This window comes from Lithobates pipiens, unplaced genomic scaffold, assembly GCF_037356315.1.
Source record: "Lithobates pipiens isolate NorthernLeopardFrog02 unplaced genomic scaffold, aLitPip1_a1.2 Scaffold_23, whole genome shotgun sequence".
Classification (NCBI taxonomy): Eukaryota; Metazoa; Chordata; class Amphibia; order Anura; family Ranidae; genus Lithobates; species Lithobates pipiens.
In genome coordinates this window covers 315,629,496-315,646,780 of record NW_027507785.1, presented here as the reverse complement: position 1 = coordinate 315,646,780, position 17,285 = coordinate 315,629,496, and the positions used below count along the sequence as shown (strand labels likewise).

Sequence of the window (17,285 nt, the reverse complement as noted above, 5' to 3'; positions counted from 1 at the left end):
CACAGGAGCCAATACCTTGGTAAAGACTCGGGGGGGCTGATACCAAACAAAAAAGGTTGAGCCACAAACTGGTAGTGGGCTTCCCCGACTGCAAATCGCAGAAACGTTTGATGCCAGAGGGTATGTGCAGGTACGCATCCTGGATGTCTAAGGACACCAGGGAGTCCCCTTGATGGAGTGCAGCGACTACTGAGCAAACTGATTTCATTCTGAACCTCTGCACTTTCACAAAGTGATTGAGGGCTTTTAGGTCCAAGATTGTAGTTTCCAAGAAGGAAGGGGTACATCCAAACAGGTTTGAGTAGAACCCCTGGAAACATTCCGATTGCGGAACAGGTACAATTACCCTGCGATTCAGCAGGTCCCTTACTGCCTCCAAGAGGGCCTCCCGGCGAGCCGGCAGAATGGGTATGCTGGAGGGGAAGAATCCGTTTTGCCGTTTTTTGGAAATCCGATCGTAGGCCCATTGGTCGGACAGTCGAGAGGACCACCGTGCCAAAAACTCCCAAAGGCGACCCCCCACCCGAGTCATGGGTGGGGGCAAACCAAACAAACACGTTTGTTCGCAGGCTTGCGGTTCCAGGGACGTTTGTCCTTCCGTGGTCGAAAAAGCCGGTTGCGAGTGGAAAATGAGGGCCCTTGCCTACGGCGTGGCTCCTTAGCCTTTCTGGCCTGTGGGAGTAGAGTACTCTTACCACCTGTGGCATTTTTAATAATATCATCCAAAAGAGGCTCCAAAGAGTCGGTCGCCAAGGAAGGGAAGATCCGTCAGGGCTTTTTTGAATGCCTGGTCAGCAGACAAGCATTTTAACCAATTCAGGCGCCTCAGCACCACTGCTGACACTGAAGCCGTGGATAACAGGGGGAGGGTATCCAGGGCCGCGTCACAAACGTACTTAAGGCCATGCACTAGTTGGTCTGCTAGTTCCACGCAGACAGGAGAAGCCTGCTGTTCTCCAAATTCGCGGTGCAACAGTTTTGCCCACTCAGTGTCTGCGACACAAGTGCGCATGCCAGTACTGGTCGCATGGTTGACCCCACAACCATAAACAAGGAACAAGCCACTGCCTCGGCCTTTCTCTCCATGGGATCCTTAAATGCAGGAGTCCCCTCTACTGGGATCGTGGTTACTTTGTTTAACCTGGATACTGGGGGGTCCACGACCGGAGGAGCAAACCACTATTTGAGAAGGCTCTCCTCAAAGGGGCAACGCACCGCCATGCATTTGGTGACTGAAAAGGTCAGTTGCGGTTGACCCCATTCCTTGTAAATGAACTTGTCAAAATAAGTCAGATACGGGAACACCTTAGGTGAATGGCTGGCTTACGGGACCCAAAAGGGACCACTACATCAGCTGTGATAAGTGCTCCAACAAGCACCTTGTTCGCACACGGACCTGGACGGGGACTCATCCTCACTGTCTGAACGGTTCTGGTCAGCGTCATCTGAAATGACAGAGCAGGGGTTACCAGCCTCAGCAGGGCCAGAGTCTGCATCAGAGCTCTCCCCAGAGGACAGTGGGAGCAGGGGCCTCTTTAGCACCTTGAGCTCACGCACCGCCTCCATCTTGGCAACGAATGAATTGAGGACCCCCGACAAAGCATCCAAGGGCACTGCGCATTCTGCAGGCGAACCGATTGCAATTGCCTGGATTTCGGGGGAAGAAACACCAGTTTCTGAAGCCATGCTGACCCTTCCCTGTCTGCCACCTGAAGGGGACTTAGGACAGTGATGGTCCCACCCTCCTTACTGCTGCTGGCTGAGGGGCTCCTTCCTGCAGGACTCACCACGCTGACAGGTTCTGCGCTGTCCAGCAAGTAGTGCCCATGCTCTGTCATCTCCCATGTCCAGAGGAATCTGCTCTGTGTCATTCAAAGGTGCTGCTAATGGCACTAAAACCGCTCTGCAATGTGCTTAGGCTCAAAGAAAATGGCCGCCCAACGTCCAGCATAAGGACATAAAGCACTTGGAAAATGGCCGCAGGAATACAGGAACACATGCCGTCTCTAGAGAAGCTGAAAAAACATAATCAGGCTTCTATAAAATGCCCGCCGGCGTCCAGTATAAAGGACAAATCAAAGGGGAAAATGTCCGCCGAGACACAGGAGAGCATGCTTTCCCTTGCCCATACCCAAGATGGCCGCTGACACTGAAAAACCATGAGGGACAGAGCTAGAAAATTGCGGTGATCAGCACTGCAGATATCACAGGCACAGCCTCACAGGCACCCATAGGGACATGACAAACGCCACTCAGGACACAGCCAGCCAGCGCAGCGCCCCCACAGGTGAGAGCCCCTGCACATGACACACACACACCGCTAAGCAGCCACACGCACCATCCCCCACAGGGGGGGGGAGATAGGGACAGGGAGAGAAAAGAGGGAGGTGAGGGATCCCCGAATCAACCTCCCAGGGAATGCCCAGCTGCTCAGCCCCACCGAGGCAGGGAGAGCTGTACTTACCAGTCCTGAAGAGCTGGGAGACATTCCATTACAGACCCACTCTCTGATTAGTACAGGGTGGCTGCTGGCCTCGGCACACTGTGACGCAGACATCAGTAGCCCGGTCATATGTGCACCCCGGAGCATAAAAGCTCAACGACCATCTCTGGAGCTGAGGTTTCTTCATGGCCGGCCTAGCGCGTAGCTGCGACCTGCACACGCTCGCTGGCCGGACTGGGGAAACTACAAGGATAAGAGTATCCAGCCTGTCACCCAGCCGGCTGTTGATAGCAGATCACAGGATCTTTCATCTTGCGCAAAAAGCAAAGCTTCTGCAGAAAAACCACGGACCGATGGGCCCGCAGGGTTCCTAGGTCCTTCACTAGGCAAAATAAAACTGAAGCTGCAGTAGCATGCTGAGGGGTTGTTACCTAAGGGACTGCCCCTTGGGCGGAACTAAAAAGTTCTAGTTTTATTATCACATGTTAACATGTAATGCCTAGTCCTCTCCTGAAGGTGGCATAACAACCCAATGGACTAAAGAGAGAAGCTGTGTCAGTCGGTGAAGAGAAATGTCTGTTAGGTGTCCGATCTGTCCGTGGCAATGTCGCAGTCCCGCTAAAAATCGCTACAATTCTTCAACAATTGCGCGGCCGTGCGATGCTGTACACAAATAAAACTGACATCAATTTTGTGTACAGCGTCGCATGGCCGCGGAATTGTTGGTTAAAGCGACGCAGTGCTGCATCGTAAAAAATGGCCTGGTCATGAAGTGGTTAACCCTTTGATCGCCCCTGATGTTAACCCCTTCCCAATCAGTGTCATTAGTACAGTGACCGTGCATATTATTAGCACTGATCACTGGTCCCCAAAAAGTGTCAGATTTGTCCGCTGCAATATAGCAGTCCCGCTATAAGTCGCTAATCACTGCTATTAAAGTAAAAGAAAAAATAAATAAAATAAAAATATCCCATGGTTTGTAGGCCCTATAACTTTTGTGCAAACCAATCAATACATACTTATTGGGTTTTTCTTTTATTTATTCTTTTACCAAAAATATGTAAAAAAATTGAAACCGCAGACGTGATCAAATACCACCAAGAGAAAGGTCTTTTTTTTGGGGGGGGGGGGCACCAATTTTATTTGTGTACACTGTCGCATGACCGTACAATTGTCAGTTAAAGTAACGCAGTGTCGTATCGCAAGAAATGGCCTGGTCATGAACGGGGGGGGGGGGCTAAATCTTCCGGAGGTCAAGTGGTTAAGCATACACATACTAATAATCACTAGAGGGAGCAATTACAGATCTGTGCAGAATATAATAATATATGGCACAAAGGTGGCGAGACGGTCGAAGACCTACATACCTTCTCCGGTCCTTCAGCTCCCAAACGCAACGCTCGCCGAACCCTGGGGACAAAAGAGAGCATCATGTTAGGAGGGTGCAAATATAAATCGGTGATAACAGAAGAGGTAGCAGAAGCGCAACTTGGCGCTAGCTCTGGTGGCACTACAACATGCAGCATGCCCTGAACCGACAGACAGCAGGCAATTCTTGGCCTCTTGTGTAGTGTGGGCACAGACATTCAGATGGAAGTAGGCGACACATGAAGGCCTTAACAGAAAATAAAGGAGAATAGTAGAGGAATCATTCGTCAATACAGAGAAGAGAGATTTTTTTAGCAAGCAGGTTAGCAGAGGCGGACTTGTCATCCGCCGGCTCAGCGGGGATCAATGGAGCGATCCCTGCTGAGCAAGCAGAGGAGTAAAAACTGATCCATAGGTCTGAAAGGGGCCTTAGACTTTTTTTTAAATGGCAACCATTTAGGGGATAAATACGGATGATATACACTGCAGAGTGCTTCCCCCCCCCCCCCCTTTAGCTTCTTTTTCTTGGGTATCCTAAACCTCGCTCCATACCTTAGCACAGGGGTCTGCAGACTTTCTAAGCAAATGGCCAGTTTAGTGGTCTTTAGACTTTAGGGGGCGTCAGACTATGGCCACAGGATGTAGAAATTGTCCTGGCGTCAACAAGTAAACAATGTATCTTTGGTATTACGGCGGGAGGAATAGTACCCCTTTGTTGGTGTCAGTGGGAGAAATAGAACCCCATCACTAGTGTAGTGCCCCATTTTCTTTGGTCAGTGGAATAGTGCCCCATTGTTAGTGCCAGTGGGAGGAATAGTGCCCCATCATTCCCTAAACAGGGGCGGTCTTCTGCCATTTATTGGCAGCCGCAAGCCAATTGTTTCAAACACAAGAAATGATATATATGCTATGACTAAGCACTAAGGGAATGTGAAACTCATTAGCTGGTGATGCTGTTCCCCTCCATTTGTATTTGTGGACACGTTTTTATGGATATGCTGAAATAAAAAGGTGATTTTACTATACGTGGGGCTAACCAGAATTCTTTTTTGCTCATTGGAATCCGTGATTGACAGGGCCAGCACCTGGTCTGTGCGTTACTGTCAGTGGGAGGAATAATGCCATCAACCATTGGCGTCAGTGGGAGGAATAGTGCCCCCAACCATTGGCGTCAGTGGGAGGAATAGTGCCCCCAACCATTGGCGTCAGTGGGAGGAATAGTGCCCCCAACCATTGGCGTCAGTGGGAGGAATAGTGCCCCCAACCATTGGCGTCAGTGGGAGGAATAGTGCCCCCAACCATTGGCGTCAGTGGGAGGAATAGTGCCCCCAACCATTGGCGTCAGTGGGAGGAATAGTGCCCCCAACCATTGGCGTCAGTGGGAGGAATAGTGCCCCCAACCATTGGCGTCAGTGGGAGGAATAGTGCCCCCAACCATTGGCGTCAGTGGGAGGAATAGTGCCCCCAACCATTGGCGTCAGTGGGAGGAATAGTGCCCCCAACCATTGGCGTCAGTGGGAGGAATAGTGCCCCCAACCATTGGCGTCAGTGGGAGGAATAGTGCCCCCAACCATTGGCGTCAGTGGGAGGAATAGTGCCCCCAACCATTGGCGTCAGTGGGAGGAATAGTGCCCAACCATTGGCGTCAGTGGGAGGAATAGTGCCCAACCATTGGCGTCAGTGGGAGGAATAGTGCCCAACCATTGGCGTCAGTGGGAGGAATAGTGCCCAACCATTGGCGTCAGTGGGAGGAATAGTGCCCAACCATTGGCGTCAGTGGGAGGAATAGTGCCCAACCATTGGCGTCAGTGGGAGGAATAGTGCCCAACCATTGGCGTCAGTGGGAGGAATAGTGCCCAACCATTGGCGTCAGTGGGAAGAATAGTGCCCCATCATTGGCGTCAGTGGGAAGAATAGTGCCCCATCATTGGCGTCAGTGGGAAGAATAGTGCCCCATCATTGGCGTCAGTGAGAGGAATTGTGCCCAATCATTGGCATCAGTGAGAGGAATCGTGCCCAATCATTGGTGTCAGTGGGGGGGGGGAATAGTGCCCAATCATTGGTGTCAGTGGGGGGGGGGGGGGGGGAATAGTGCAAGTTGCTGATTCTGAACACGCTTGCACATATCTTTGCATGCTAGCTGCAGGTCTGACTTAGCAATTACTGAAAGGAGAGAGATTACAACCCCTTTAAAGGCAGTCTGGGATAAAGTAGGGAAACGATTGGCACCTCTGACCAGTTTTTACTGCTATCCCTGGCTCAGTTAGAAGGGCCCCCCTTCCTTTGTTATGCTGGTGACAACAGTTTTACTGGACAAAAAGTAAAGAAAATTTTGAAACAAGAGAACAAAGGCTGCAATAAAAGACCTGAGATGAGAGGTCCTGGCCTGTCTTTTTTTTTTTTTTTAATATATAATAAAAAGAGAAGCATTTTTATTTTTGTTTTGTTGCTGATGGAGATTTCTCTTCACTTCTTGTCTGTTGAAAACTGCTGAAATTCCTTTTTCAGAACCCAGGATAGCAGTAAAATCCCAACAAGGATTGTAATCTATCCTCACCCTTTCCAAAATCAATAAATTATTTATCTGTTAACTACTTCCTCAATAGCGAAACGACGGCTGAGTGGTGGTTTTCCCCTTCTGACTGGACGTCATATGACATCATTCCGAACAAGCCCAGGGGTGCAAAGTACGGCGATTGGTGGTGTGTCACTCGGACACAACAGATCTCCGATCACGGTAAAAGATCCTATGACGTAGGCCCTTTACCATGTGATCATAGTTCTAGTTAGTCAGGTTGAAAAAAAAGACACAAGTCCATCCAGTTCTGTTTCAATATTTTTATTGAAAAGTTGAATAAACAGAAATAAACAAGAGACTACAATCTGCTCCTTGTGCGCCCTCGCAGGGGCTACAAAGCATGAATGTAAAACCAAAGGGCCAGCCATCACATTATACTTATAATAAACAGAAGAAAAAAGAGGGAATATGAGTAGGGGATGGTATCGAGACTGGTTCCAGAACCAGGCAACTCGTTCCCTAGTCGTTTCCGGAGGGCAGGCCCTTCTTCCACCACCCCCTCCAACGGGGGGCAGCAGAATTCGTTAGCAATGGGAGAGATTACAAAGAAAAGTGAAGAAAAATAGGGAACAAAAGAAGAAAAGATAGAAAGACAAGAAGGGGAAGGAAGGGGGGGGGGGGGGGAACGTTAGGGTGTGGGTGCCTCGCCAAGAGGAGTCAGACCAAGCCCAGGCATGCAGCTTGGAGCGCGGGGAACTCATAGGAGATCCACGGCTCCCAGATTTTTAGAAATTTAGCATGAGAATCATGAACAATACTGGACATACGTTCCTGCAGTAACATTGCAGTCATGCGGGTTTTAACACCTTGAAAATCTACCCGTTGGGACTTCCAGGCTTGGGCAATGGTCCGCTTGGCCGCTATAAATAGATAAGTAGCCAACTTCTGTTGAGGGCCCCGCAAACCAGGTACCGGGCAATGTAGGAGAGCTAGCTTAGGGTCCCTTCGGATGGTTAGGTGGAAAAGTGTCTGCAGCAAACCAAAAATCCTCAACCAGAACCTCACCAGCCTTGGGCAAGCCCACCATGTATGCATAACATCACCTCGCTGTCCACAGTTGCGGAAGCATCTGTCCGTACTCCCAGGGAAAGCCCGAGCTGTGCTGGCAGGTACCCAATACCATTGGAGCATTACTTTATATGCAGCCTCCAGGGTATTTGTGTTGAACGAGCATTTGGTGATTGTTTTCCAGACCCTGCTCCAGTCCTCTGGCAAGTCCATCCAGTTCAACCATAAAAAATAAATAAAATAAAAAATATCATACAATCCCATATACCCAATTCTATATCCACAGTTGATCCAGAGGAAGGCAAAAAACCCTAGCAAAGCATCATCCAATTTACTACAGCCGGGGAAAAAATTCCTTCCTGATCCCCCAAGAGGCAATCAGATTTTCCCCGGATCAACTTTACCTATAAATGTCAGTAACCAATTATATTCTGTACATATAGGAAATAATCCAGGCCTTTCTTAAAGCAATCTACTGAGCTGGTCAGAACCACCTCTGCAGGGAGTCTATTCCACATTTTCACAGCTTATTGTAAAGAAACCTTTCCATATTTGGAGATGAAATCTCTATCTCTAGACGTAAAGAGTGCCCCCTTGTCCTCTGTGTTGACTGTAAAGTGAACAACAACACCAAGTTCACTATATGGACCCCTTATATATTTGTACATGTTGATCATATCCCCCCTTAATCTCCTCAAGAGAGAATAGATTCAGTTCCTCTAATCTTTCCTCATAGCTGAGCTCCTCCATGCTTCTTATCTGTTTGGTTGCCCTTCTCTGCACTTTCTCCAGTTCCCCGATATCCTTTTTTGAGAACTGGTGTCCAAAACGAAACTGCATATTCCAGATGAGGTCTTACTAATGATTTGAACAGGGGCAAAATGATATCTCTCTCTCTGGAGTCCATACCTCTCCTAATACAAGAAAGGACTTTGCTCGCTTTGGAAACTGCAGCTTGGCATTGCATGCCATTATTGAGCTTATGATCTACCAGAACACCCAGATCCTTCTCCACTATAGATTCCCCCAGTTAGCCCCCAAGTGCATAACTTTACATTTTTCGGGGGCACAGTGGTGTAGTGGGTAGCACTCTCGCCTAGCAGTAAAAAGGGTCGCTGGTTCAAATCCAAAACACGGCACTAACCTGCCTAGAGTTTGCATGTTCTCCCTGTGCCTGTGTAGGTTTCCTCCGGGTACTCCCGTTTTCTCCCACACTCCAAAAGACATGCAGGTAGGTTAATTGGCTTCAGTCCAAAATTGGCCCTAGTATATGAATGGGGACCTTGGATTAGAGGTCGGCCGATATATCGGCCGATATTTGCAGTTTTTTAAATAATCGGCATCGGCCGATTGTGCTGATAAAAAGCCGATTTAGAACTACAGCGGGACTTTGAAATGACTTCTGTAATAGAAGTCAGTGTAAGTTGCCATAGAAACGTCTTCCTCCTCTCTGGGCAGTCTTCCAAGAAAAGAACAGAAAGATACAATGTTTACACTTGAATTAATGAACTCATCTCTGTGTGTAGAAGTTCTCAGTTTAACCATTTAAAGACTAAATCTTTTCTGACACTTGTTGCTTACAAGTAAAAATCCTGTATTTTCTGCCAGAAAATTACTTAGACCCCCCAAAAATTATATATATTTTTTAGCAGAGATCCTAGGGAATAAAATAGCGGTTGTTGCAATATTTTATGTCACACTGCATTTGCACAGAGGTCTTTCAAATGCATTTTTTTGGGAAAAAAATACACTATTTAAAAAATAAAAATAAAATAAAAACAGTAAAGTTAGCCCATTTTTTTTTTCGTCCAAAAGTTTTGACTACCTGTTTTTATTTAATATATAGTTTTTTTTTTTTATCTAAATCATACATACAAGTAAACTGATTGGAGGTTTGTTTTGTTTAATAAATGTTTAAATGTAAGAAATTTTCTGCATCACTTATGAAGGTTGCTTTCACACTGGAGCGGGCAGGCGTTGATGGTAAAACGCAAGTTGCAATAAAAAGAAGGTAATAATTCAAGGCTCTACGCGTTTCACGGCACTATAGCTGCTCATCAGGAGCAGGTACCATGGAATAGATCTAAAAAGAAAAATAGCAAAAAATAATGAAAGGAGAAATAATGAAAAAAAGAGCTAAAAATGGGTGTTGGCCCATATGAAAAAAATAAAAATAAAATAACAAAAAAAAAAAAAAAACTGTGCATCCAACTTACATTTGCATCCGCACACCATCTGGGTGGCATCGAGGATCGCCAAAAAAAGACCGCAATGTGAAGCCCCCAGGTAGCACAGTAGCCTGCATGGATGGTTGCAACCGCCAAGAACACCTCCAGAGTCGGTGAGTGCAATGGGTGTGATGTAAACTTAATGATTGAAAGAAACCCCAAAGGGGACCTAAGTGAAATAAACCACTGGCTGTGGTTTGACTGTGGCTCTCCTCCCCCATCCTGCCCCCTTTTGACGTAGGAGGGGTGGGGAGATGGTCCCTGCTCGCCGGAGCCTTGTTATAAGGGTCGGACGGATGGCATCCTTGTGGCGCCGCATTGCCGACCGAATTTGATCTCTAGGCGTGCACAGTGTGGGGATGGCCAGGCGCTAATCGCCGGACGGCTGAGCCGTCTAGGTGACTGCTTTTCCTCCCTCCACTGTTGCATGCACCTGCGTGGCTCTGGTGACGGGACGTAGATGGTGCGCCTGCCCAGGCATCTCCCGTTGTAGGTTCACACATTCCACCTTCCTCTTTCACTAGTATGATCACACTTACGTGGATCGACTACGGTCCTTTTCAGTCGACATAGGTACACATGTTTTCTTTTTTCATTTTAATTGCTCCCTTTTTTTTTTTTTGCACCATCCATCCATCACTACTGCAACACTTGTTTACATTTCATATTTTTATACTTTATTTCACTTAGGTCCCCTTTGGGGTTTCTTTCAATCATTAAGTTTACATCACACCCATTGCACTCACCGACTCTGGAGGTGTTCTTGGCGGTTGCAACCATCCATGCAGGCTACTGTGCTACCTGGGGGCTTCACATTGCGGTCTTTTTTTGGCGATCCTCGATGCCACCCAGATGGTGTGCGGATGCAAATGTAAGTTGGATGCACAGTTTTTTTTTTTTTTTTCCATATGGGCCAACACCCATTTTTAGCTCTTTTTTTCATTATTTCTCCTTTCATTATTTTTTGCTATTTTTCTTTTTTAGATCTATTCCATGGTACCTGCTCCTGATGAGCGGCTATAGTGCCGTGAAACGCGTAGAGCCTTGAATTATTACCTTCTTTTTATTGCAATCATGGAATATCAAGTTTTTATATAATCTGAATTTTTGGTTAATTTACTTACTAGCTAAGGTCTTAAAACTACTCAATACATGTTTATTTATTTATTGAACTGTGATTTATACCGTACGAGGCATGTTGCCCCAAGTATTTTTTAGAGGCCTGTTGCCCAAAATACTTGCAAACAATGTATGATTTGTGAAATATAAATAAATTAAATTTTTTTAGTCACTTGACCAATCCATTTACTGCTGTGTGCTTCACTCAAAGTCCCATCTCTCTCCTCTCCTTATAAAATAAAGAAACCAATATTGTATGAAAAAACCCAAATAAATATTCTACATATATAAATCGCTAGCCATATGCGTAGAAAAAAATTGTGAAAGACCTACTTCACATATAAACGTTAAATTCACTTATTGCGATTTGTTTAAAAGTGCAAATATGCTTTGGTGCTAAACATGCAAAAAAGTGCCTTATTAACAAAGATGACAATAACTACTGTAAAAAAGTGCTGCGTGCTACTTAACCACTTTCAGATCGGACCATTTTGCTGGTCAAAGACCAGACCACTTTTTGCGATTCGGCACTGCGTCGCTTTAACTGACAATTGCGCGGTCGTGCGACGTGGCTCCCAAACAAAAATTGACGTCCTTTTTTTCCCACAAATAGAGCTTTCTTTTGGTGGTATTTGATCACCCCTGCGGTTTTTATTTTTTGCGCTATAAACAAAAATAGAGCGTCAATTTTGAAAAAAACGCATTATTTTTTACTGTTTTTTAATAAATATCCCCCAAAAATATATAAAAAAACATTTTTTTCCCCTCAGTTTAGGCCGATACGTATTCTTCTACATATTTTTGGTAAAAAAAAAAAAAAAAATCGCAATAAGCGATTATTGATTGGTTTGCGCAAAAGTTATAGCGTTTACAAAATAGGGATAGTTTTATAGCATTTTTATTAATAATTTTTTTTTTTTTTTTTACTAGTAATGGCGGCGATCAACGATTTTTATTGTGACTGCGACATTGTGGGGGACCCATCGGACATTTTTGACACATTTTTGGGACCATTGTCATTTATACAGTAATCACTGCTATATAAATGCAGTGATTCCTGTGTAAATGACACTGGCAGTGAAGGGGTTAACCAGTGGGTGGCAGTGTAGGGGTTAAGTGTTCCTAGGGGCGTGTTACTAACTGTTGGGGGTTGGGCTTTAATTTAGTGAACACTGATCTCTGCTCCAATCACATGGAGCAGAGATCAGTGTCACTAGTTGCCAGGCAGAATGGAGAAATGTTGTTTACAACGGCACTTCTCCATTCGGCCGCTCCGTGAGACGATCGCGGGGATGCCCGCGGCGATCGAGTCCGCGGGTCCCGCGACCGGACTCACGGGGGTCCCAACCAGCGCGGGAGTGCGCCGCCGGCTGCGCGCTCCCGATGGCAGGGCGGCAAATTTAAAGGGACGTACATGTACGCCCATTTGCCTGCCCGTGCCATTCTGTCGACGTACATTGTCGTGCGCTGGTCGGCAAGTGGTTAAAGTGCCATAGTATATATATTTTCTGTCCTTATGTGCTTATAAAGTCACTACATTATAACATGCGTTTTTTGGTTTTCTAGTTGATATGAAATGGATATTAACCGGACCAGCTCTGCACAGCGACACAGGGGCTTACACTGTGGAGGCGCATTAACCCCTTAAGGGGAGAGGGAGCTGGTGAGTGCAGACTATTGTCTTTTCACACGAAAAATCGCACCGGTTGCAATCCAGGAATCCACTGAAAATTAAAGCACACAGTCACCTTTGTTTGTTTTAGAAGAACTTTTTATTGGAGCTGTATTGTCTTTTTTGCCGTTGGACTTTCATATCAACTAGAAAACCAAAAAAACGCATGTTATAATGTAGCGATAAGGCACTTTTTTGCATGTTTAGCACCAAAGCATATTTGCACTTTAAAAAAAAAAAAAAAATCACAATAAGTGAATTTAACATTTATATGTGAAGTAGGTCTTTCACAATTTTTCTCTACGCATATGGCTAGCGATTTATATATGTAGAATATTTATTTGGGTTTTTTCATACAATATTGGTTTCTTTATATTTTATTTTTATGAGAAACATTGTCACGTAGGCACTTTTTAGTTACACTTCTTATTATTTTCACATATTCACACAGATCTTTGTAAAAACAATATGTAATTAATAGCAGGTGAGCCTGCAGTAGGTGTAATTAATAGTAGGTGAGCGCCGTTACTACCACCTCTGGCATATATTCACGTTTTTTCACCTTTTGGGTGAATTTATATGGTAGTGGCAGCCCCTTTTTTTACCACTAGGGTCCCAATTTGGTTTTTTAGGTTGTTCACATTTTGGTATAGTAATTTAATTTTATTTCACATTTAGGGTCCATAGCGCACCTACCCCCCCCCCCTTTTTTCTTATCATTGAGTGAGGGGAAGATGGCCCCCACCTGTCTCCATACCATTGCAGGGCAGAAGCAACGTCAAAAAACGTCACTTACGCCCTTAGCTCTTAAAGTGGTTGTAAACTCTCCCTCACAACTTTGTCCCATGTAAATCAGCATAAAAAACACTAATGAACACTGCTTGTAGATATTGCCTTACTTGCTTGGTATTGTAATCCTTTTTGTTCTTTAGAATGACGTCACTGAGCATGCCCAGATCTCCCCTGATTTATGGCATGCTCTGTGTACTTGTCTATCTATTATCAGGACTTCCTATGGCCCAACACTGAAATCCCAGGAGACCGCATAATCACTCAGAGCATCCTCCTACACCCCATGTGACATCACATGCAGTGTAAACCAGGGCATCGGACAGCATTACTGCAGTCTTATCAGCTAAAGCTGATAAGGTGGTCAAATACCACCAAAAGAAAGCTCTATTTGTGGGGGAAATAAAAGAAGAAGGACATCAATTTTATTTGGATACAGTGCCATATAGCAAAAAATGGCCTGGTCATTAAGGGGGCAAATCTTCCAGTCCTTAAGTGGTTAATGGTATATTGGTACATAGGGAGCTGGAATAAAAATAATAAAATAAAAAAAAAAAGCGAACTTAGCCTTTAATGCTAGTGATTGACTAAATCAGGGATATGCAATTAGCAGACCTCCAGCTGTTGCAGAACTACAAGTCCCATGAGGCATAGCAAGACTGACAGCCACAAGCATGACACCCAGAGGCAGAGGCATGATGGGACTTGTAGTTTTGCAAGAGCTGGAGGCCTGCTAATTGCATATCCCTGGACTACATCCTCAATGTCATTTTTTTTATTATGCCCAGAGTTCCACTTTAAAAACAACTTGAAGCAAAGCAATTGGTCAGTGTTGGAAGCAGATGTATTGAGCGGCAGTCGTCGACCCTTAAGAAACTCAGGTCTGCCGTCCACTGCAAGAGACACGCCAAGCGCTCGGTGGCTCTTGCCAAAATCTGTTCCTGAGCTGGATGCCCAGCTGTTAATAGCAGAGCTAGAAACGCAGCGAGAGGAATATTTATAATGCCTTCAATCTCACAGCTGTCACCTAAAGAGCAGACATTAGCATTTTATTACATGACAACTAAATACCTACAACAAGAATGATCTTCAGCACCACAAAGCATTTCAGCACCGTAAGGAAATCATACAGCCAGGCACATTCCCACGCTGGACAAGCCGGGATTATTTTTAAAAAGAGGTTTAACACTTTATGTTCCATTCGCATTAGCACATCTCCAAAGTCGCACCATTTCCAGTGTGACCTTGGATCGCGACTTTTGGTGCAACTTTGATATCCTCTGGACCAAAGTTGCATCAAAAGTCGCACCAAAGTAGTGCAGGTGTCTTTTCAAAGTCGCTGCCACTTTAAGTCGCACCGATTTGAACGGGTGACATTAAAAAGAATAGGCCGTCACACGACCAGCCACACAAGTGTGAATGGAGTCCTAAAGCATTGGTTACCCCAACATTTCATAGTCCTCATGTGCCTGCTGTACCATGTACTTGTATGACAAAGAACCCTGTTCTCTATTGCCAGGGCTGGATTAAGAGCATCATGTGCTTGGTGCTGAGGATTTTGGTGGACCTTTTACTGGGCACCCTTCTGCATTTCTAAGAGCCCATGTTGGCATGCGCCCAGACTGTAAAGGGTGCATGGCAACTAAGGAAGCCTGGCATCTGACTTGCCAGGTTGCCATAAGGGCCGTGCATTGGTGTGCACTCTGAGCTGAAAGAGTGCAGCCGAGAGGGCCTAACACTATGGAGGCCCCAGAATTCTGCAAGAGCCCTGCACTAGCGTGCCCCAGGCTTCCTGTTAGGACTGCTCATGCGGCGCCCATTATCAATCCCACCACCCTGCCCAGGTGGTGCATGCAGAATGCAAGGCCCGTCAGGGGAGAACTCTGTTGGCCCATTGCTTTTCATGAACAGTGTGTTCTTTTTGGGTGGCTGGGCCTATATTAAGGTAGGGGCCTGGAGCTGCAGCTCCAATAGCCCCTACGTTAATCCAGCCCTGTCTATTGCTTCCTTTGTGTGAAATCCCTGGTGTTCCTGCTAGTCCCTCTGCTTTCCTATTAAAAACGGACCACACTAAGCAGGAAAGCACACTGTGGTCAGTTCTCTAGCTATATAGGGAACTCAGCCTGTGTTGTCAGATTAGACGACCCGTCAGATTTTGTAACCAAATTGACGTTCTGTCACGGCCATCTTGCCACACCCCCCACTCCTCCACAGTAAGGATACTGTGAGAAGGCGGCAAGCAGACATCTTGTTACACCCACTGCAGTCTTGCATTTTCACACTTTTTACTAGTAAACTGTGCTTATATGTGAAATTCTGTATTTTTAAATCCATAAGACTGTTTTGATGTCGCTTTTTAACAGCATCGGCGAGCCTGCTGATCTCACAGGTTTCGCAAATCTGACAGAACACCGCTGCTTTGAAAAATAAAACATCAAAACAGTCTTACGGATTTAAAAAGACTGAATTTCACTATATAAGCTCAGTTTACTGTTAAAAATAAGTGTGAAATGCAAGCCTCCGGTGGGTGTAACAAGATGTTTGCTTGCTGCCTTCTCACTGTATCCTTACTGTGGAGGAGTGCGGGGTGTAGCAAGATGGCTGCGATGGAACGCCATTTTCATGACAAAATCTGACAGGTCGCCTAATCTGACAAAACACCTGCTCTCCTCCAATGATCAGACTTGTCCCGACCCCCCCCCCCTCCCCAAGCATGGCCATTCACGAAGAAGAGCAGTGAGCTGCTGTTTCTCCTCCCCCCAGCTCTTATGCAGCTTAGAAGAGAGGGAATGTGATCACTTAGGCTGCTTTCACACCTCTGTGTTTAGCCACAGCGATTAGCCACATGGCAGCTGAGCGGCCAGCTCAGAGAAGGAAGCGCTGACAGCCAGGTGCCCGCCACCGAGAGGCAGAGAAGACTGTGTGAGTGCCTGAGGCCTCACCTCAGACGACCACCGTCCACCCAGAGCACACTGTGCAACAGTGCAAGTGCAACTGTGCAGGCCTCCTCTGACAGTCAATGGCATCCAGGCCTCTTTTCACTGTCGATTATAGGCCATCCCTCAGACCACCACATGCCGGAAATGCATTGGTTGTGCTCTCAAACAAACTGTCAAACCATCCAATGGCTCGTGTCATAACTGATCACATGTGCACCATCCTGGCAGTTGTAGATTAAATAGAGGCAAAGATGGCAGCTTCCTTGGCTAAAAAAAAAAAAAAAAAATGAAAGGGGGGTTTAATTACACTTTAACTCCACTTTTGGGGACAGTCAACATCTCCAGGAGAAGAAGAAGAAGCAGAACGGAAGGCAGCGGCGACAGAAGACCGGGCCACCACCTGTAAAAGAGCTATAAGAAGGCGCGGTGGCCCGGCAGAAGAACCGAAGAGGGGGGACAAGACCCCCGAAGTCGGAAGAAGAGGGCGGCGGCGAGGAAGAAAGCCGGACTCCTCCGCTAGCAAAAGAGCTAGAAGAAGATAGCGAAGGAGTCCGGCGAGAAGACCCCCGAAGATGGAAGACCCCCGGAGCTGTGCAATAAACTATTTTATCTTGTGTGTTGTGTTTTTTTTTGTACTTTATTTTACAGGTGAATGGGTAGGGGTACATTGTACCCCATACTCATTCACATAGGGTGGGGGGCCGGTATCCGGGGGCCCCCTTATTAAAGGGGGCTCCCGGATTCCGATAAGCCCCCCGCCCGCAGACCCCGACAACCAACGGCCAGGGTTGTCGGGAAGAGGCCCTTGTCCTCATCAACATGGGGACAAGGTGCTTTGGGGTGGGGGGGCCGCACGCTCCCCCTCCCCCAAGGCACCCCCCATGTTGAGGGCACGTGGCCTGGTACGGCTCAGGAGGGGGGGGCGCCTGCTCGTCCCCACCCCCTTTCCTGGCCGGCCAGGTAGCGTGCTCGGATAAGGGTCTGGTATGGATCTGGGGGGGACCCCCACGCTGTTTTTTCGGCGTAGGGGGTTCCCCTTGGAATCCATACCAGACCTAAGGGCCTGGTATGCTCTCGGAGGGGGAACCCACGCCAAATTTTTAAAATAAATTTGGCGTGGAGTTCCCCCTTCAGAGCTCAT

General features: G+C 46.6%; 1 protein-coding gene across 2 annotated transcripts in view; it reads right to left on the bottom strand.

Moving 5' to 3' along the window:
- The window catches only part of ITGB3BP (integrin subunit beta 3 binding protein), a 100,207-nt gene that overhangs the window by 67,515 nt on the left and 15,407 nt on the right, over window positions 1–17,285 (bottom strand). For both annotated transcript variants that reach the window (XR_013262108.1, XM_077450563.1), the window contains exon 2: window positions 3,811–3,853. Coding sequence is in view for 1 of the 2 variants with exons in the window: in XM_077450563.1 (XP_077306689.1) it covers window positions 3,811–3,853 (43 nt within the window). In the remaining variant the exon portion in view is untranslated. The remainder of the gene's footprint in view (window positions 1–3,810; window positions 3,854–17,285) is intronic.